This window comes from Centroberyx gerrardi, chromosome 7 (genome assembly GCF_048128805.1).
Source record: "Centroberyx gerrardi isolate f3 chromosome 7, fCenGer3.hap1.cur.20231027, whole genome shotgun sequence".
Lineage (NCBI taxonomy): Eukaryota > Metazoa > Chordata > Actinopteri > Beryciformes > Berycidae > Centroberyx > Centroberyx gerrardi.
In genome coordinates this window covers 29074682-29096656 of record NC_136003.1, presented here as the reverse complement: position 1 = coordinate 29096656, position 21975 = coordinate 29074682, and the positions used below count along the sequence as shown (strand labels likewise).

Genomic DNA, 21975 nt, shown 5'->3' with positions numbered 1-21975 from the left:
GTCTTTTTTAGTTTGTTTTTAAGAAAAAAAAAAGATTGAAATCATAAATCGGGTGTAGGTGCGAAAAAATCTGATGTTTTATTTTTAGGCCATATCGCCCATCATCTGACTCTGTCATTACTCATGGTAGCCAGTGAGTGGGACTCCATAAAGCTAGCACCCTCTCAGCAGTGAGAATCTTTTCAGTTGCTGTGGAGGTTTATATAATGATCTTAAAGGTGCTATATGTAGCATTTTTAAACATCAATATATCATTGTCAATTTAACTGCGATACCTTGGTATAGTTACCGTAAACAAATGAGACCATGGTGGAGACGACTAGTCTCTATCTCACACAGGTGGTATTATTAGTGTGCTTGTGTTTCTCCAAATTAAGACTACATTTCCCATAAACCCTCTTACTTCCTGTCCCCCTCCCTGGTGTTGCTCCGCATGTGTTTGTTTTGAAGAGCTGATAATTGATAAAGTGATTTTTCCATTGGTCTTTCCCTCCTTCCACAATCTGCTGCCAGAAACTCTGAAAGCTTTAGTTCCGTTTGCTCTGGAAGAACAGAACCTCTTCCTGTTTTGTGCTGTAAAGTGATCCAGCAGATTTCCCTCCAGATCCACCAGGTGGAGAAACAATGGAGGATGCAGAGAAGAGGCTGCTAATCTTCTCGAAAATGGTCTTGTTTGTTTGTGGTAATGATTTATTGATTTTAAAATATTACATGTAGCGCCTTTAAAAGGGCTTAAGGGAGGAGCTTGTGGACAGGAAGCAGAAGAAATGTGCTTTGTGTGAGACAAACAGTAATAAATAATAAAAAGGTTAGCCAGTGAGAACAGAGGGTCATCTATCTACTAATTCCAGGAATCTCTGTCTGTGAGTGAATGAGTGTGTGTGTCCTTCGCATATCTCGAGAACCGTTCGTCCGATCTACTTCTCACTTGGCGGGTGTATTGCTGGGGACCCAAGGACGTGCAGTGTCGGATTTGGTGCAATTTGGACCCGTTCCAGACAGGCACATTTTGAACAGGCACTGCACTAGTTAATATTAATGAGCCTTAAAGACACAGCAACAGAAACAGCCTGTTCTTGGCAAGGCTAGGAGAGATGCTGGAAAATTAACATGTAAAAATGGATTGAGAGTGTTTTTTGGTACATGAGACCACACACACAGCTTTGAATGGACCTCAAGACAGAAAATAAAACACTGGAAAGTGGAGAATATGGGACCTTTAATAACAGCAACAAGATCACAGTGAATCTAAACTTCACTGAATATGAACATAAATTCAGAAGCCATTTCATTATATACTTCATGTTGTCAGTGTGTTGCTGAAACCTGGGAGTTTAATGTTTCCATTCTTGTTGACAAACAAATACACCTTGTCAAGGGTGACAGTAACTCATTTACTCCAGTTACTGTAATTGAGTAGCTTTTTTGTGTACTTGAGAATTTTTTAAAGTCAATAATTTTACTTTTACTTAAGTAAGTTTTTACTTAAGTATTGTACTTTGCTGCATTCAAATCCATTACAGAGGACAGATTTTGTGGCTCTCTATAAGTATCAGAAACTGGATAATCATAAATTGACAAATTGTGGATCCATTCACAGTGAGAAGAGGAATCTGGCTTTACTTTGTACACTTTATTTTGTAATTTCCAATTTTTCCATTTAAAAGAATCCAGTTTGAACTCTGTCCTCTCTCCTGTTAGAATCACATGGAAAAGATCACAGCTAACAACGTTCTCTTTTCTAAAAAGGAACTCAGTAACTTTTACTCTGAGGACATTTTAAATGAGACACTTTTTACTTTTACTTCAGCAGATTTTTACACCAGTACTTTTACTTCTACTGAAGTAAAACTACAGCAAAGTAACGGTACTTCTACTGGACCAGGACATTCTTGTACTCTTTCCACCACTCACCTTGTTGAACCCCAAACTTACCATCCACTAAGCAGGACTTATTTCAATAAAATGACAATTTTTTTAATTAATTCATGATGCTTGTAACTTCCCCTACAGTGTATTTTGATAATAAAACAAAGGAATAACAAGTGAACTGCATATATAACATGACATTTACTGAAATGAAGGCTGCTTGGTGGGTCAAAAGTGCCGAATTCATCAGTGGACTCTAATGATTTGATAAAGATCTTAAACACGTAAACTACCAGTCAAACCTTGGACACACCACATTTTTCTTTATTTTCACAGTTTCACTGTTTTCCACATTTTAGAATAACATCAACACATCTAATAACTTGAACAATTGAACTCTTGACTGTGCTGCACAAGGAAATTACGTTCCTCTGGAATATATCCACAGATTTATCCGTTATCCGGAATTCTGCAGTAATTATTTGCATTTTTATTTGCATTTATTATTTGCATTTACCTGCATTTATTTGCACTGTCTGCGCTGTCTCTATTTTTGTATATTATGTACATTACCTTTATCTTATTTTAGTACCTATTTCTTCTATTACCTTGCTGTACTTGAATCATATCATACTTGACATTTCCTTGCCTCTGTCCACCAATTGCTGCTGTGGCACCTGAATTTCCCCAAGGGGATCAGTAAAGTGCTATCTTATCTGATCTGATCTGATCTTATTTTATCTGATCTGATTTGATCTGATCTGATCTTATCTTATCTTATCTTATCTTAGCTTAGCTTAGCTTAGCTTATCTTAGCTGATCTGATCACTATTAAATAACACAAATGGAATTATGCAGTGACCAAAAAAGTGTTAGCAAACTCAGATATTACACAAACAAAATCTCCTGCCTTTTTTCCTATGCTTTAAAAATAAAGAGAGCAATATGGAAACTTTCTAAAACATAGCTGAAGTTTTTCATAATCATCTAGCCAAAAGAAATTCATAAAGACAGACTTAGATCAACTTAGAGCTACATAATATACAGTTTTGTTACAAATGTGTTTTTATGTGATTGGCTGTCATGGAGGATTTGTTTTCAACTTGTTTCAACCTTACAACAATTTACAAACTAATAGATTAGATTACTGCAGTACCTTACACATTAAAACATTCAGGTGTAAAACAACAGTAGGCTTTAGCAGTTAGTGTTTAAGACAAAAACAGCAAGTGTAGTGAATAAAAAAAGCCTTTTTGTCATGGTCTGTTTCAATATTTGACATGAATAGTTATTGTTGAAAGCTGGTAGACTTGTGAACACCATAGTTTGTTCTTAAGTTTGAGAAGGAGGGAGTTACATGTGTGGAGCATGTGAAGTATTAACAGTGATGGAGAATGACGGCAGGTTTGGTTTGGAGTATCACGCCTTCTCTTGGTAGAAACTGCGCCATTGTCTCACTGATAACACACAGTCAGAACAATTAACAAGATGGACTCAAGGCTGCTCACCTGTGCTGTAACGCTTCTGACCTTAATGGTGAAGGGTAAGTGTTAATATTACAAATCCTCTTCTAAAAGAGTTACAGTGTGCTTGATGTGATTTGTTTTGCGTTTACAAAGACTATAGTGAAGTCTGAATTTGGTACAGAATAGAGTGAGTTTACTGTTTCCATGTATCAGTCTATTGATTGTGAATTGTGAATTCATCAACATTATTCATATAAATATGATTATATGAATTTTGATTCCTTCTTTGGACATATGAACCAACTACACAAGATAAGGCACAGCTGGAAAGGTTAGGTTCAACTTAGGGAACATAACTGATCTTAAAACTGGCTTTTACAGGTTTCCTTGGCATTACCTTGTAATGGACAGTACACAATAATCTTTAACATTTTTCTACTAAACTAAACTCTACCCTACAACATCTAATGACTCATTGCTTAAAACAAAGCAATCCAACCCTGTTAATGACTGAATGTATGGGGTATAAGAGAGATTGCAGGGTCAGAAGTTTTACACACATAAAGAGCAACATCCAGCTGGTTTTCTTTTCCTAAACTACATGATTTATACGTTTATTTAAAAAAGCAAACACACCGGTCGTAACTTTCCTGCTGGTCGTGACCAGTGGGTTCAGGCTGGACACACCTTTAAGACAGATTTCTATATCACTATACTGTAAACAAGGCATCTAGGCTGATTTGTAAATAACATCAATTATTGCATCTCCTCAGGTACCGAAGCACAGTTGGATGGTGAGTTCTGTTCTTATTCATTCATTCATTCATTCATTCATTCAGGGTTAGGGTTAGGGTTAGGTATAAGAGATAATATTTCTCGCCAACATACAAGGTAAAGTCAAACAGAAGGAAAGGCATCAACATAAATGTGTTTTATTCCCCCCAGGGGATCAATAAAGTGCCATCTTATCTTATCTTATCTCCATTCATACAGAGAGGAGGGCAAAAGTCAGTCATGCAAACCAGAATTCAGGATTTTTTATTGCCATTACCAGTGCACTGGGAATCTTACATGCTTCCTGGTAGGGTCACCCATGGCGGTAAGGTCGAGGGGGAGGTCCCTGACAAAAAGCAATCCAACTAAGACCTCAACGGCGGAACAGGCGGAGGATGATGGCTGACTTTAGGGGAGCATCACAACGGCTGGGAAGGCGGATGGAGGCTGCAACAGAAAAGGGCCCCCAGTCATCGTGGACTCCATGCCACTGGATCCTGACCCAGATCTGTCAAGGATCATGTGGTGGCTGTCCGTGCAGCAGTCTCCCCACGTTAAAGTCACGCACAGGCGTCCTCCTTAAAGGAAATCCACCCTAACATCCCGGACTAAGTCCTATGGCGACCAGCAATTGGCGAAGGGGGCAGGATTGTGAGATCTGGAAGCCCCTAGTCATGAGCCGGCACATTAGGCGGTGGGTGCTAGATTCAGTTGCTGGGCTCTTGGAACGAGGCCCCTTCCCCAGGCTCACCCCACCTGGGGAAGGGGCTAGAAAAGGTGCCCTAAAAATAGCCTGCCTCAAACCTCCCGACTGGATTACCGCGTCCAGAGGGATCACCACACGCGGTCAGAAACACATAAAAATGAACTTTGGAGCCTGGAATGTGCGCACACTGATGGATAGTGCAACCAGTGACAGACCGGAGAGGAGAACCGCGATCATCGCTAGAGAACTGAGGAGATGCCGGATTGAACTAGCTGCCCTTTCTGAAACCCGATGGGCAGACGAAGGACAACTGAAGGAGGAGAAGGGTGGCTACACTTTCTTCTGGAAAGGAAAAGCTGCTGATAAGCCCAGGATCCATGGTGTTGGATTTGCCATCAGGAACCAGCTCATCAGTCACCTCTCTGAACTTCCTGTGGGGATCAGTGAGCGTCACCATCCGTCTGGTGCTTGCCAACAACCAGATGGCAACAGTTATGAGTGCCTATGCCCCTACTTTAGACTCTAAAGAGTAAGTAAAAGAGACCTTCTATGCCTGCTTAGACGAGACACTGTCAAGAATCCCCAGAGAGGATAAGAATATTCTCCTAGGAGACTTCAACGCCAGGGTCAGCCGGGACCACCACCTCTGGAAGGGCACTATAGGAAAGGAAGACATCGGGAACATCAACTTCAATGGAGTTCTCCTTCTCAGCAAATGTGCTCAGTACGACCTCACCATCACTAACACCCTTTTTCGGCAGAAAAACAAACTTAAGGCATCTTGTAGGCACCCCCGCTCCAAACAGTGGCATCTCATTGATTATGTCATTGTTCGAGCCAGGGACCGCCATGACGTGAACATCACAAGGGCCATGATCGATGCAGATGACTGCTGGACAGATCATCGCCTCATTCGCTCCACGATGACCATCAAACTCAAGAGGAAGAGGAGGGTTCAAAAGAAGCAGATTCAGCCGAGACTGAACCTTGAAAGCCTGGTTGAAACTGCCACCCAGCAGCAACTTCAGGCCTCTCTTGGGGAAAGCCTCCAACAGGAATATCCTGATGACATCGGAGAGCACTGGAGCCTGCTCAAAACCACCATCCTCGATACCTGTAAAACCACCCTTGGGTACATGTCCAGAAAACACCAGGACTAGTTTGATGAGAACGACACAGAGATAGAACAACTCATCTCCAAGAAAAGGAAAGCCTTTTGTGTCTGGCAGAATGATATAACCTGCAAGGCCAAAAGAGTGGCTCACTCCAGAGCCAAGGCGGACGTCCAGAGCAGGGTGAGGGAGCTTAAGAACTCTTGGTGGACAAAAAAAGCTCTGGAAATCCAGAGACTGGCAGACTCGGGTGACACCAGAGGCTTTTTAAGCGCTACCAAGGCCGTCTATGGTCCATGCTACCGTGGCTTAAACCCCCTGCGCTCAAAGGACGGGCAGAAGCTGCTGAAGGACAACAAGTCCATTAACGCCCGATGGAAGGAGCACTTCCAGGAACTCCTCAACCGTGACAGCACAATTGAACCAGACTTTACCAGCCACATTCCCCAGAGTCCCATCAGAGAAGACATGGGGGAACCTCCCACCATGACAGAGGTTCAAGATGCCATCAGGAGCCAAGAACAACAAGGCCGCCGGTCCAGATGGGATCCCAGCTGAGATCTTAAAGGAAGGTGGACCAGAGCTCCTGTACCACATTCACGCCCTACTCCTCAAGGTATGGGAAAAAGAAGAACTTCCCTCAGAGCTCAGGGATGCTCTGATAGTGACCATATTCAAGAAGGGGGACAAGGCTGAATGTGGAAACTACAGGGGCATCTCGCTCCTGTCAACAACAAGTACTCACTCATGTCCTCACAAACCGACTGCTACCACTGTCTGAGGAAGTACTTCCAGAATCACAGTGTGGCTTCCGCCCATCCAGAGGTACAGCAGACATGATATTAACAGCACGCCAACTCCAGGAAAAATGCTGTGAACAAAAGCAGCCTTTGTATATGGCCTTCATAGACCTGACAAAGGCCTTTGACACGGTGGACCGCCAGGCTCTGTGGAGCATACTATCAAGGCATGGCTGCCATGATAAGTACATCAGAATACTGAGGCTTCTACATGACGGCATGTCAGCCACGGTGCTCAACAGCAGCTCTGACTCTGAGTCCGAGCCCTTCCCTGTGGAATCGGGGGTCAAACAGGGATGCATCATCACACCCACCCTATTTGCCATCTTCATTGCTGCCATACTCCACCTCATTGGCAAGGAGCTGTCACAGGGGATCCCAATCCTGTACAGAACTGATGGCAGGCTCTTCAACCTTAATAGGTTCAAGGCCAAGAGCAAAGTCAGCAACACCACCATCTTGGAGCTTCAGTATGCGGACGACAACGCCATTGCAGCACACTCCGCAGAAGGCCTCCAGGGCATCCTGAATGCCTAATTTTGTTGTGTTGTTGTCTTGCACGGCAGTACAATGACAATAAAGTTTTCTTGACTCTTCTTGACTTGACTTTGCCAAGGCATACAGAGCCCTGGGCCTAGCCTTAAACATCAAGAAGACCCAGGTCCTACATCAACCTCCTCCCAACCAGCCATCTACCCAGCCCACCATAAAAGTGGACAACACCACTCTTGAAAATGTTGACCACTTCCCCTACCTCAGCAGCCTTCTTTCCTCCAAAGCTGACATCGACTCTGAGGTTAACCATCGCCTGAGTTGTGCCAGTGGAGCCTACACCAGACTCAGGAAAAGAGTCTTTGAAGACCGAGACCTACAGGCCCAAACAAAACTCCTGGTCTACAGAGCCGTTGTCCTCCCCACCCTGCTCTATGGAGCCGAATCATGGACCACCTACAGCAGGCACCTGAGAGCCCTGGAACAACACCACCAAAGATCCTTACGAAAGATTCTGAGGATCAGCTGGGAGGAGAGACGCACCAACATCAGCGTTCTGGAGGAAGCCAACATGACCAGCATCACCACCACAATAATGCAGTACCAACTCCAATGGACCGGCCATGTCATCCGCATGTCCAACACACGTCTCCCCAAACAGATCCTGTACTCCCAGCTGAAGGAAGGTCAGCGAGCCCCTGGCGGGCAAAATAAACGTTTCAAGGACAATATCAAGGCCAGTCTAAAGAAATTCTACATCACATCGAGCAACTGGGAGCACATTGCACTGGACAGGCGCTCCTGGAAGAAATCCGTGCAGGAAGGAGCTGCACATCATGAAATGGAACTCCGCCGTGCCATGAGACAAAGCGACAGCACCGCAAGGAGAGAGATAAAAAGGCTCAACCACCACCAACCACCACCACTTACCCCTGCCCACACTGCACCAAAGTATGTGGATCGCGGATCGGCCTCTACAGCCATCTGAAGACCCACAAGTAGACGACCCAACAGAGAGGACAGTCATACTCGCTTCGAGTGACCGCCGATGATGATGACACAATCAACACATACGATACGCTAAATAATATTCACACTAGACATAATACTCAATATAGCCGCAAGCGGCAATTGCCAGGGTCCAAGCACCTGATGACCTCTGGGGTAAATGTGTGATGTGACATCAAATTTTGCACATTACCGCAGACGCCTGCACATGTTACGCCCCTGAAAGAGCGGAATAAGATTACTGACACATGATGCCTCTTCCTCAAGACCAAATGTGTATTTTATATGGCATTAGTCAGAGTCATACAGTAGATGCACCAACAACTCAATTACAGTAATAACTCTTTCACATTACCCTTATAAACTAAACAGAAATTATTCCTTTCTGGTGAATATATAATGTATAATTATCAACAGGAAAATTCTCTCTTGAAACAAAAATACTCATATAGTCAAAATGATAAACCAACAAAACATATGCAATGCAATGTCACGTTAACTTAAAAGTATCCAAAGTGTTAAATCAAAACAAATTTGTTACAGAATCACATTTGCACTTATAGTTTAACCAACATTTTAAGCCAACCTTCCATTCAATAAACTTCATGGCTTTTAAATTAACTTATTCTTTTTATCTCTAATGAATTGCATGTAGATCATGTTTTTATTACCAATTACCCATGAATTATGATGTATCCTACAACTTATCTAACTGGCAAAACATGAAATCTGCCAAACACAGATACCCAGCAAACATTGTTCGGACGGCGACGTTGTGTCCCTGGCCAAAAATGGTTCCGGTCGGACGCCAAAAACTGCAACGTGGTTATGAGGCAGACGGCCAGATGGTGACGTTGTTTCCACGTCCAATAATGGTCGAGTCAGACCCTCTTTTACAAACCAAGAAATATTGATCATGTTATTGCTCTGAAAAAAAGCAAATGCATGTGTCTGTTTTTTTGGGGAGCGTATCTATGTTCCCAGGGTCCTAAGTTCCACCCAGCCACAACTCCATGCCTGGCTCCATCCGCAACCGTGGCTTCTGACAGCCTTGACCGTAAGCTTGCTCTAACCCTAACCTCAGTGACCCCATGCCTCAACCCAACCACCTCCTCTGCCTGGGAACCACATGCCTAGGACCCTGGGAACATAGGACCCTGGGAACATAGGAATGACTTTTTTTGTTGAATACAACGACATTTGATTGACAATTTATTTGGTTGTGAAATGGTTGTGATCAGACGGCCACACTGTGACATCCACTCCACGTACAAAGACTAGTATTACTTGACGCCCATTTTTTAAATATAAAAAACACGTTTATGCCATTTATGTATATACATAGTATATACACAAGTATATTCCTGTCTCATCGTTTTAAGCCTGTGGTGTTTGTAAGAGCCAAGTCTGTCTTTGATCCCGCGATACACATCGTACACACGCGATATGACCATCATATCTCGCGAGACCTCTCGTGTCACCTCGTCTCGCGCTCAAGACTCAAAAAGACGAGAGAACATGGGGGGGGGGGGGGGGGGGCAGGTGTGTGTGTGTGTATGATTTTGTGAGATTCAACCGACTCAACAGAAATTCATTGGCCGACACGACAGCTGTCCGCCGGTAAGTTTTTGATGTACATGCCATTGGAGGGGGGGGGGGTAGGTGTGTGTGTGTGTATGATTTTGTGAGATTCAACCGACTCAACAGAAATTCATTAGCCGACACGACAGCTGTCCGCCGGTAAGTTTTTGATGTACATGCCAGAGTTGTAACGTTAGTTAACTTTCACGGTGTAACATTTCCGCCATGCAACTTAACGGGGATTTGAATTTGGCTAACGTTAGCTTGCAGGCTAATGCTCCGTTAGCAGTCGTTTTGAAAGACTCTCTCAGATCTATGCACATGCAGTGGATGTTTGTCTTCATTATGCATAGATTACTTTTAACGTATTGTGTTTTCAATAAAAATTTCCTATCATTGACTTTAATTGGTTCCGAAAAAAACTAATATGCAGACTTGAGCTAACTAGCCAAACGTTTGGCTAACGTACGTTATTCCTCCTCTGACACATGCAAATAACCACATTTTTTTTGTTTTTGCTTTTTCACTTTTGTTTTGTATTAATATGTTTATTTTCTATTCCTTCAGATGCTGTGAAGAGGTGGAGCTCCAGTGCCACATAGCATGACATAGATGCAGCCATTGGGGAACACCTCAAACATGCTCCAGGAAGAGCTGGGGGTGGTGGGCATAAAAGGAGTTTGTGAAAACAGTGTGAACTGTATACTGAGCATTAGATAAAAACATGTTCACCACTGACCAGAATTTATTTTATTTTATTTATATTTTGGTACTGTGTTCATAGTTGTTGCTGTTGTTGGCAAGTTTGTATTAAAAATAAAATATTGTCCAAAAGTCAGGATTAATGTTTTTGTTTTTTATTATAAGAAAAAAGTCATGATTCCAGTAGTCCCAGGTCCAGAGGATACATTGTTAAGACGTTATATAGACGTCCAGTTCTGACTAGGATGTTAATTGGATCATTTTGGGACTCATTTTAAAGTGGATCTTGGTGTCGGGGTGACGTCTTAACAATGTAATTAAGGTTTATGCATTAATGGCGATGACAGAGTTGTTGCATGACTGTTTAGTATGTGTGTATATAAATAACCCAGCAAACATCAGTCCCTGGCCAAAAGTGGTTCTATATGAGTATATCAGGATTCAGACGGGACGTTGGTTAGACCATTTCAGAACATGTAGCATAAATTGTTAATCTGGACATATAGGATGTATAAAGCTGCTGAATGTACACTGTGTACATAAACCTTAGCAGAATAGCTGAATAGGCCCGTTCGCGGTAACAACATATTTCGACGTTGCTGGGACGCCTAGGAAGGACGTCCAGCTGATGGCCAGGTAACGTCCGGATGTCGGCACAACTTTCATTTTGGAACTATTTTTGAACCATAACGGGACGTCTTGATTGGACATTCAAACAGCGGTCATTCAACGTCTTTGTTTGCTGGATATGTGCGAAATGGCGACTCCCTCTCTACACCGACAACGGGCCAAGCATGCTGTCTGCGCGTTCTAAGTTAGCTTAGCATGCAACACGGAGTAAGCTAGCTGTCGACAAAGTCCTTTTCCCTTCGTTTAGCATAAATTCAAAACTCTTTCTGACTAGTTTCACAACATAAAATATACTTTGAAACACTATGTTACAGTAACTTATTCTAAAAGTTTTATCTGAAAGAGGGGAAGAATAATTAAAAGAATTACTGACACATGATGCTGCACCCCCCTCAGGAGCAACTCTGCAAGGCCAATTAAATCAATCACACATTTCTTTGATTAGACATGACTAGTAGGTAACAGAATGGATTAAACTGAACCTGAATACAATATTAATATAAAATACCATTATGATCTATTAAAGTAAAATAATCAAACCCATACTTGAGAAAAATAAAATAGCAGCTCATCAAAATTCAAATAAATGTTTTTAATATAAACCATTTTTTTCTATCCATTACACATACATTTACAAAATTTGGTAAAGATAGCACAATGCGTTCATGAGTTACGGCAATTTTTGTAAAATAGACCCCGCCCACAACATTTCACCAAACTTTGGAAGCCAATTAAATCAAAATGGTAATATCAAAAATCTTCTGATAACTTTTAATCATGGGCGTCCAGAGATGATGCATACCAAACTTGGAGACGATTGCCTCAACGGTCTAAGAGGAGTTCACAAAAATAAGTTTTTGAGAAAATTCAAAGTGGCAGAAATCTGATATGGAGCAGTGGGGCCCATAACAAAGATGCGTCTTCACCCAAAGAATTTTGTTGCTACAATTTATAGTCACTCAGTTATGGGAATTTAAAATTTAAAAGGTTGCTGTAGACCCCCTATTGGCGAAATGACACTAAATTTTGCACATTACCTCAGAGTAGATACCTGAACAACTATACTGAGTTTGGTTGAGATAGCACAATGTGTTCATTAGTTATGGAAATTTTTGTAAAATAGACCTCACCCACAACATTTGACTAAGTTTGGAAGCCAATTATATATGATGCACACCAAATTGGAGATGACTGCTTCAACGGTCTAGGCACCGCTGCGTCAGTGTTGTCAGGAATCCTACTTGGTTGTCTTTCCACCAGTCCAGTGGATTCGTATCAAGTGGTTGAGGCATTTCTTGCAAGTGGCCCTCCACTTCAGTTTCATGGTCATTTGCACGGTTGGACTAACCAGTTGCAATGACGCAATTCAAAAAGTCATTTAAGTCGTTAAGGTTAATTGACGTGAAACATAACAAACAATAAATTGATCATTGATTTTTCATGAACATCCCTACAAAGCAACCATTAACCGATGAAAGCAGAGTGTGACAGCAGGGAGGGATTAACCACAGTGACAGAAGGGATCAGCAATGGCAGATTTACTTGATTTACATGGGGAATAATAAAAAAATAAAAAAAAGTCTTGCACAGTCTTCTATGTTCTGTCGCAGGCTTTTTATCCCGATCTGTTTCCATCTAGTGTGCGGCACCGCTCCACTCAACACTAAAATCGTAGGAGGCCACGATGCCGCTGCAGGGGCTTGGCCCTGGCAGGCCAGCCTGCACTGGTATGGGACACATTTCTGTGGAGGATCCCTCATCAACAACCAGTGGGTTCTGACTGCTGCTCATTGTGTCGAAAAGTGAGATTTGATCATATTGCACGGCTGAACAATACCTACTGTACGTCCATACCACAGCACTCCTTAAAGTCATAATCTGTGACATTTTCCATAAATAATAATAAATGTCAATTTTGCTACTCTCTATCACTGATTGCTCTAACACAGCAGTGATCCAACCTCTATCCAGTTCATGAAGGCTTTTCCATTGTCTGTTCTAAACACGCGGTGTCTGGTAGCTCTTTCCTGGGAAAAATCCTCTGCCGCACAGGAAGTGATGCGTTTTACATTTCCAGTTTGTTTGGAATCAACAGAAGAAGAAGAACTGGGTAGTTACCATGAGCAGCGATAGCCATCATGGCTGAACAGGGTTAGAGAGCGCCACCTACAGAAACTCAAACTGCATCAACAGAAAATCCAAGCTCCGCCCACACTGTTTGATTGACAGGTGATCTCTGGGAAGTGCAGTGCAGAAACACCACAGCAATGAGCGCTGAGCAACAAAGATGGAGACAAAATTAAAAAATGCGGATGAAGAAAAAGCTCTTCAAATAGCAGGTCTAAATATAGAGTTGGGAAATTGACTGTAGCCTATATTATATGGTTGTTTTTTACTGAAACAGTTCCACTGTTCAGGGGACATAAAGAGGCACTTCCCTAAAAACAGTAGTGATTTATTACACCAAAAGGTTTACACATATTTCATGCCAGTAAACACTTTTGCGCAAATATGTTTGTTTTGAATGTAACTGATTCAATTTGACTCGCTCTCTGAGTGAGTCCATGAAGTGTTGACAATAAATGAAATGATAGAAAATAGCATGACCAAAAGGCTCACAATGAGACGGTAGAATATTGTTTTCAAGCTATCAAGTTGTTTTATATACTTAACACCGTAAATCGGGTTCACGGTCTGATGATAATGAAAGTAATTAACAAAAAGATTGTAGATATCAGATGTGTCATGAATGAAATTTAAGCTGGAGACACCGGGGTCATTCTGCAGTAAGATGCCATCAGTGGTTTATTAACAGTCACTGCAGTGTACCTTGATTGTACCCAATTTTAATTGTTTGAGACTTGACTTGATGCATGACGAGAAGACTTGAGACTTGACTTGACTTGGATTCTGGTGACTTGGGACTTGACTTTGACTTGTACTTTGATGACTTGGAAAGGTTTCTAAAGTCTTGACTTGAGATCTTGTGTTTGTGTAAATGACTTAGATTGAAAGTGATGAGATTTGTTCTCTGTAAATCAATATTGTCTTGTCTTCCTCTCAGCATCAGCACATCTGGGCTGACCGTCTACCTCGGACGCGACACCCAGGAAGGCACCAATGTGAACGAGGTTTCCAGAGAGGTGTCCAAGATCATCGGACACCCGGACTACAACGACACACCCGACAACAATGACATGGCCTTGCTGCTGCTGTCCTCCCCGGTCGACTTCACCGACTACATCAGACCGGTCTGCCTGGCTGCGGACGGCAGCGTCTTCAATGCCAGGACGACCAGCTGGGTCACCGGCTGGGGAGATATCAACACCGAAGGTGAGACAGCTGGATTCATTTTCAGTGATTGGTATAAAAAACAAAAGAATGGTATCATGTTAGTTGTAGTGCCTTGTGATGCATTACAAGCAGATTATAAGACCACTAGTAGCACAGATAAACCTTTCTTAATTTAAAGGATAAGTTCGGTGATTTTGGACCTATATAATTTGTCTCTTACATATCTGTAGTTCTTGGACCCACAGACAATATTGGCTCCAGAGTCAGCTGTTGGTTGAAACAGCGAGCTCCTTTGCCTCTTGCTGCTAACAATGAGTCCAAACTGTTTGTCAAAATATACAGACGAGTTGAGTGGAAACATGACACAGTTCTTCCATTACTCACACTTTCACTAATCAGGAAATCACAGATCTATTTTTCTCTGCCGCAGCACAGACTGCTGTGGGGTGAAAGGTGGTTCCTGGCGGAGTGATCTAGTTTTGGGCGATCAGGTCAGATTGTAAACAGTAGAGTTTGGTAGAAGACGATCCACTGAGTGGAAACGGTGCGGTGCTGCTGCTTTCCGGGTCGTGGAGAGAAATATGTCGGTCGGTCTCCATATCGTTTTCACAGACTGGCTTTTTTGGAGATATTTTGACAAACCCTGTTCAGACTCAGATTGTTAGCAATATTGGCTCTCCAGCTGACTGGAAAGCCAATATTGTCTGTGGGTCCAAGTACAAAAGGTATGTAAGAGACAAACTATATATAGGACCAAAATAGCCAAACTTATCCTCTAAAGCTGCACTAGGCAAGATTTTTGTGTAAAAACACATTTATCAGCCTCACACACTGCGACACACTTCGTGACACACTGCGAATGAGCGAACGGCCGACGATATCGCTTTAGAAAATGTCTTGAACAGTGTCACTAAAGGTACAAGACGGGAACCAATCAGCTTTCAGTGTGGGCGTTTACTTTGTTTTGCGCTCTTCCCCTGTGTCTTTTCCTGTTTCATTTTTTTTTATGAAAATGAGTGTCTAAACCATAATTACAAAAATAAAGACTTAGTCACAGTCACAGTTTGTCAAACTTTATTCTTCATCATAATGCAATTTAATGCTTTAAACATTAATATTTCATCAGTTCCGACTAAATTTTGAGCGAAAATTATTTAGTGGCACAGGTCTACCTCCAAATTATCCCTACTAACCACTTGGCCAAACAGTAGCTAGCCCACAAGTTCATTAATTGTGAATCACAGCACTTATATATTTAGCATATATATTTAGCACATATTGTTTCTCAAGTTTAGGTATAGCTATAGTTACAAGAGCTTTAATAACAACTTTATGTGATTCTTCTTTATGTGATTCATGTCTTAAACATGATCTGCTCCCAAAATTGACGTCCCCAGTTTAAAGCTACACTAAGTGATTTTTTCTGACCACTAGAGGGTGACAGAAACCGCAACACATTTTGTAAACACACAGCAAAGCTACTGGGCGACGGAATTTTGACAGAGTCCCTGTCTCTGCCCTGGGGCAGTGGGGATATTATTCATGAGACCAGAGGGAAGAGCACCTCCTACTGGTCCTCCAACACCACTTCCAGCACCAAGTGGTCTCCCATCCAAGGACTAACCACAGCCAGACCTGCTTAGCTGCCCAGACAAGCTAGCGATGTGATGCAGGAGCTACGGTACTGGCATAAAATTAAAATATTAAAATATTGCCGTTGACCAGTCTCACTTTGCCAGATTTTTCTCCCGCTGAAAGTCACATGTCCCACAAAGACAAGTGAAGAGGCAGGTAGCAAGTTTACTAGTTGAAAAGGTTTACTCGCTCGCTTCATCGATTCGCCATTACTCGGGCCGAACCTGACAAGAAGCTTTAGAAAAGAGGTGAAAACAACAACACAGCTGCTGCTGTGTGGCTGTGTGTTTATATCATTACATCTCACAGAAATCTCCACGTAGCACACGTTAGATTCAGGATTGGTTACAGGGTCTGAAATCGCTTATTGCAGCTTTAACATTGGTGAGTCCTTGCCAAGACCAATTTATTTCGCATTTCATGACCTTGGTATTATAAGGTTCTATCTGACCTTTTTGTCAAAACTGAGTTAGTCGCATGAACCTATTCTATGAGTGCCTGTTGACGTGTGTGGTGTTATTTTTTGAAGATGTTTGAGTCTGTAATTTCTAAAACAAAAGGACCCATCTCCATTTAACTCAATGGACACTGAAAACTTTGAAGCCCAATATCTCAGAACTATCCTGAAGGCAGATAGAACCTTATAATTCTAAGCTCACGATTTATTTGTATAAATTTGTATAATCAGATATGTAGATGCATATCATAGAGAGTGGCTGCATTTCTGCTATTGTGTTTGTGGCATCTGTTACATCTCTCCCTGCATAAATCAGGAAGTACAGGTCCAGTTCTCCAGCAACAGCCACAGTTTGGAGCCTTCTTATAAGACAGGACTTGCTACTGAAGCTACTTGCTGCTATCTTGCACCTTTCAGATCCTTTTATAACTTAAAAAGTAGATCTATTTTGCTCTCGTTTACCGAAAATTAAAACATAAAACATCCATTTACAGTCTCAAAATAATACATTCAAAGTACAAACAAATTGCTAAGCTCCCACAGAGTCAGTACTCGCATCATGAACTTTAGTGTATAATCTGCATGCAAAACACCTTGCTCTGATTATGTTCATTATGTTGGTTTGACCTTAAAAATGATTAAATAAATCTAATTTAAGCCAAGCCGGCTCTATACTCAGAGTCGGGACTGGGCTTTCGAGGAGTCTCAGCCCTGACCGTGGGACATCGACCCATGTCTACCTTTGACTCTGTAAAGATGTACAGATCTCCTCTCTCTTCTTCTTCAGTTTCCTTCCCTTCACCTCAGAGGCTGCGGGAGGTGGATGTTCCCATCGTGTCCAACAGCCAGTGCAGCACCAGCTATGGAGATATCACAGACAACATGATCTGTGCCGGTCTGTCAGAGAGAGGAAAAGACTCCTGTCAGGTGAGCACAACGATTTTTAATAAACTCAACAGCTGGTAATGCACATATCCACATCTGCATATTCTGTAAATATGTCATCTAGATCTGTAAATTATTATATTATATATTAGATAGTTTACAGTTTGTAGTTTATAATGAATAGGTTTAGTACAACATGTCTGCACCCCTGGACACATTCTGTACATATGTATGGCCTTGTAGAGCAAGAGAAACGACAAAACGTTTAAAGTAACAATTGGTGACATTTTCATATAAATAAATGTCTGTTTTGCTGCTCTGTATCACTGATTGATAAAACACAACACAGTGATCCAACCTCTCTCCAGTTCATAAAGGTTTTCCACTCTCCGTTCTAAACAGCCGGTGTCTGGTAGCTCTTTCCTGGGAAAAATCCTCTGCTGAACAGGAAGTGATGCGTTTTACATTTCCGGTTTGTTTGGAATAAACAGAAGAAGAAGAAGAACTGGGTAGTTAGCATGAGCAGCGATAGCCACCATGGCTGAACAGACAGAGAAAGGAGCGCCACCTACAGAAACTCAAACTTAAGAGAAGATTTCCCACCAGTGTCCAAACCGACACCAGAATTTATTTTAGGCGAACAGGTCGTGTCTGTTAGTGGAGATGAGACGCTCTGCTCTGTTGCTGCCCTCTGTCATGATTCCAGATGATAATACAGGTGTATTTTTACATCTTGCCTAGTGTAGCTTTAAACTAGTGTATTTAAAATATGACATTTAAGTCCTGTATAATTAACTAATGACTGGTAATAAACCAGTCAGGCCTAATTATCCCTTTCTAGATCATGGTAAATACTTTCATCCAATCCAAAATACATTCTGGATTGGAGAGTTTTCACATATTCACTGGTCATCAAGGGAGGAAGTAACTAATTACATTTACTCACATTACCGTAATTGAGTAGCTTTTGTGTATACTTGTCTAATTTTTCCAATTAAAAGAATCTAGTCTGAACTCTGTCCTCTCTCCTTTTAGAGTCACATGGAAAAGATCACAGCTAACAACGTTCTCTTTTCTAAAAAGGAACTCAGTAACTTTTACTCTGAGGACATTTTAAATCAGACACTTGTTACTTTTACTTCAGTGGATTTTTACACCAGTACTTTTACTTCTACTTAAGTAAAATATCAGCAAAGTAACAGCACTTCTCCTTGAGCAGGACATTCTTGTACTCTTTCCACCACTGCTGGTGATATAACTGACATAATATGTTCCTCCTGTCCAGGGGGATTCAGGCGGGCCGATGGTGAACGAACAGGACTCCCGCTGGATCCAGTCTGGAGTGGTGAGTTTTGGTAAAGGTTGTGCTGAGCCTGACTTCCCAGGAGTCTACGTCAGAGTGTCCCGGTACCAGTCCTGGATCAAAAGCCAGATCACCACCAACCAGCCGGGCTTCGTCTTCGTCACCTTCAGCGGCTCCGGCAGCATCTCTGGAACTGCTTCTCTCTCCATTTTGCTCCTGGTGTCCATTTTGCCTGTGCTCTTCTCTCTGCATGTCCTGTAAGAAAGTGGAAGGTCAGGGACGCTTTTCTGGGAATTTAAAGCTGAAGAGAATGCCAGCAGATAGCAGAGAATAAGGTTATAGTGATATACCAGTTTGAAATATAAGAAATTAGAAATTGGATATTGGCCTGTCAGTGACGTCCACATCTGACATGATGCAGTTTGTTCATATTGATTGTAGAATTGATCAATACTACACTGGCTGTCTATGGGAAGCTCTTAACCTGAATTGATTTTATTGAGAGTGTCTTGATCAGATTCCAGTATGTTATGATTATTATTATCCTGGGTTTCAGTGTCTCATGGTCTGATGGCTGTTTCAGAGGTTTTCCACCTTGATAAGAATAAAATGTGTATTTTGGATGTTTTTGAATGAAAGAATCAGCATATGTTATGTACAACTCATATTATGTGTAACTAACTAATAAACGATTATGATTTCAAATTGTCTCAAATCAGCTTTAATAATAGCTTGTTTTATAGTAACACCCAGAATATACTCATTTCAATGCCCTACAGACATTATGCTTAACTACAAACCAGAAAAAAACAAACTAGAACTGTTATGTTAGAAGAAAATAAAGCAAAATTTAAGACTTTGTATTGTTTTTGAAGTACATTTGAACAATACCAAATAAACTGACTGAAGTTGAAGTATGCTAAGTTAATTTATTCTAATTTCTCATCATTTTGAGTCGTATAATGTATATTTATAATTGCTGGCAATCTCTTTGTTTTATGTCTCAGAGGGTTGTGCCATGTGTGGTCCAACGTGACTGGATAGGTAAAAAAAGTGAGGCTCTATATGTGTGTGTGTGTGTTTGTGTGTTTGTGTGTGTGTGTGTGTGTGTGTGTGTGTGCAGCCTCCCTCACATTCAGCAGCACGAGGTAGACCGGTCCTGAGGAATCTTCTGTAGGAAGTAGTCAGACCTGATGATTTCCCCCCAGATCCACCAGGTGGAGAAACAATGGAGGATGCAGAGTAGAGGCTGATAGAGGCTGACAGTCTTCTCAGCGATGGTCTCATTTGTTTACTCTAATCATACTAATGTCTAAAAACGTGGCAATGATTTATTGATGCTAAAATGGGACATGCAGCACCTTTTACACAGTACAACCATTTACCACACTGACTAAAAAAGATAAGCAGATCTTAACTCTGGTCTGTGATCCCTGAACTCTGTTCGGAGAGAACCAGTCTGACTTCATGCTCAAATTTGGCCGTTTGCTGATGCCTTGCTTTTGAAAACATACATACTTACACTGATTGAATATACTATGTTTTTCATTCTCTTAAAGCCATTTTGATCTAAAGGCTTCTGCTTAAATGCTTGAAATTAGTTTCGTAGACAAATGCAAATAGTGAAGTTGATGTCTGTGTATTAATTTCTTTCCAAAGCCTTTGCCTTTCCATCATGGCAAAGGGCGGCTACTTTAAAGAATCTAACATAAGATAGTTTTGATTTGTTTAACACTTTTTTGGTCGCTGCACAATTCCATTTGTGTTATTTCATAGTTTTAAGATAAGATCAGATCAAATCAGATCAGATAAAATAAGATCAGATCAGATAACACTTTACTGATCCCCTTGGGGAAATTCAGGTGCCACAGCAGCAATTAGCGGACAGAGCCAAGGAAATGTCAAGTATGATATGATTCAAGTACAGCAAGGTAATAGAAGAAATAGGTACTAAAATAAGATAAAGGTAATGTACATAATATACAACAACAGAGACAGTGCAGTGCAGACAGTGCAAATAAATTCAGGTAAATGCAAATAAAAATGCAAATAATTACTGCAGAATTCCGGATAGCGGATAAGTCTGTTGATATATTCCAGAGGAACGTAATTTCCTTGTGCAGCACAGTCAAGAGATCAATTGTTCAAGTTATTATTGCCGGTTAGGGGGGAAAAAAAGTTCTTATGTTCCAGTTTTATGACTTTATTACTTCCAGTTTGTCTTCACCTGATGAAGATTATGTTTTTTATCCGATCTTCTGTCCTTCACCAGGCCTGATAAGGACCGACGTCTTCACCTGGTGGATCCCACTGGTGTGTGTTATCCAAAAAGATGACAATGTGGTGGATGAGATGAACAAAGTCTTGTAAGGACAAAATAAATCAATGCTTTTTCTGAAAAGTGTAATTGATTTTTGTTAATGTTGGTGGTTGTTATTGTGTTGTGATAACCAGCTGGAGGTCAGTTTAAGAATTTGTCTTATCTCAGTGTTGGGGCTCAAGTTGGACCGTCTGGAGGCAGTGGCAGAGAGGAGGATGAGGGGAAAGATCAGCGCCATCCTGGAGAACCCCTCTCACCCGCTCTACCATGAGCTGAGGCTGATGAGGAGCAGTTCCCAGACCCACGACCCACCCCCCCCATGCAACCTGCACAACTCCCCCCCAACCGGCCCTAATAACTTAACAACTTGATCTCTTGACTGTGCTGTACAAGGAAATTACGTTCCTCTGAAATATATCCACAGACTTATCCGTTAGCCGAAATTCTGCAGTTATTATTTGCATTATAATTCGCATTTTTATTTGCATTTACCTGCATTTATTTGCACCGTCTGCACTGCTCTGTCTCTATTGTTGTATAGCCTATTACGTGTTGTTGTATACTTGACATTTCCTGTTGCCATTGTCTGCCAGTTGCTGCTGCGGCACCTGAATTTCCCTAAGGGGATCAATAAAGTGCTATCTTATCTTATCTTATCTTACTCCAAACACTTTATATGACACTCAAATCAATAGACTATTTTGTGAAAATGAACAACAACTCTTTTGAAAAGCAAAACTAAGTACAGAGCCTATGGCATTAAAGAAATGTAAAAAAACAACAACAACAACAACAACAACAGCACGTCCAAATCAGTTCTGAACAGTAAAACGTACTCTTATCCTGTCTAAATCCCACTGGTCCACCTTTACCATTTTTCAAGTCATTCTCAAATGGAGCATCTCCAAATTCCCTTCATTCATGTAACGTTAGCCTACATG

At 41.5% G+C, this 21975-nt stretch overlaps 1 protein-coding gene across 1 annotated transcript; it reads left to right on the top strand.

The window, feature by feature from the left end:
• The first annotated feature begins 3307 nt into the window (after positions 1 to 3307).
• On the top strand, positions 3308 to 19074 carry LOC139907998 (tryptase-like). Its single transcript, XM_071894556.2, has 5 exons — positions 3308 to 3412; positions 12780 to 12942; positions 14205 to 14473; positions 17314 to 17453; positions 18697 to 19074. Exons 1-5 carry the CDS (start codon positions 3358 to 3360, stop codon positions 18973 to 18975), a joined length of 906 nt encoding a protein of 301 aa, XP_071750657.2. The 5' UTR covers positions 3308 to 3357; the 3' UTR covers positions 18976 to 19074.
• Positions 19075 to 21975: the final 2901 nt, after the last annotated feature.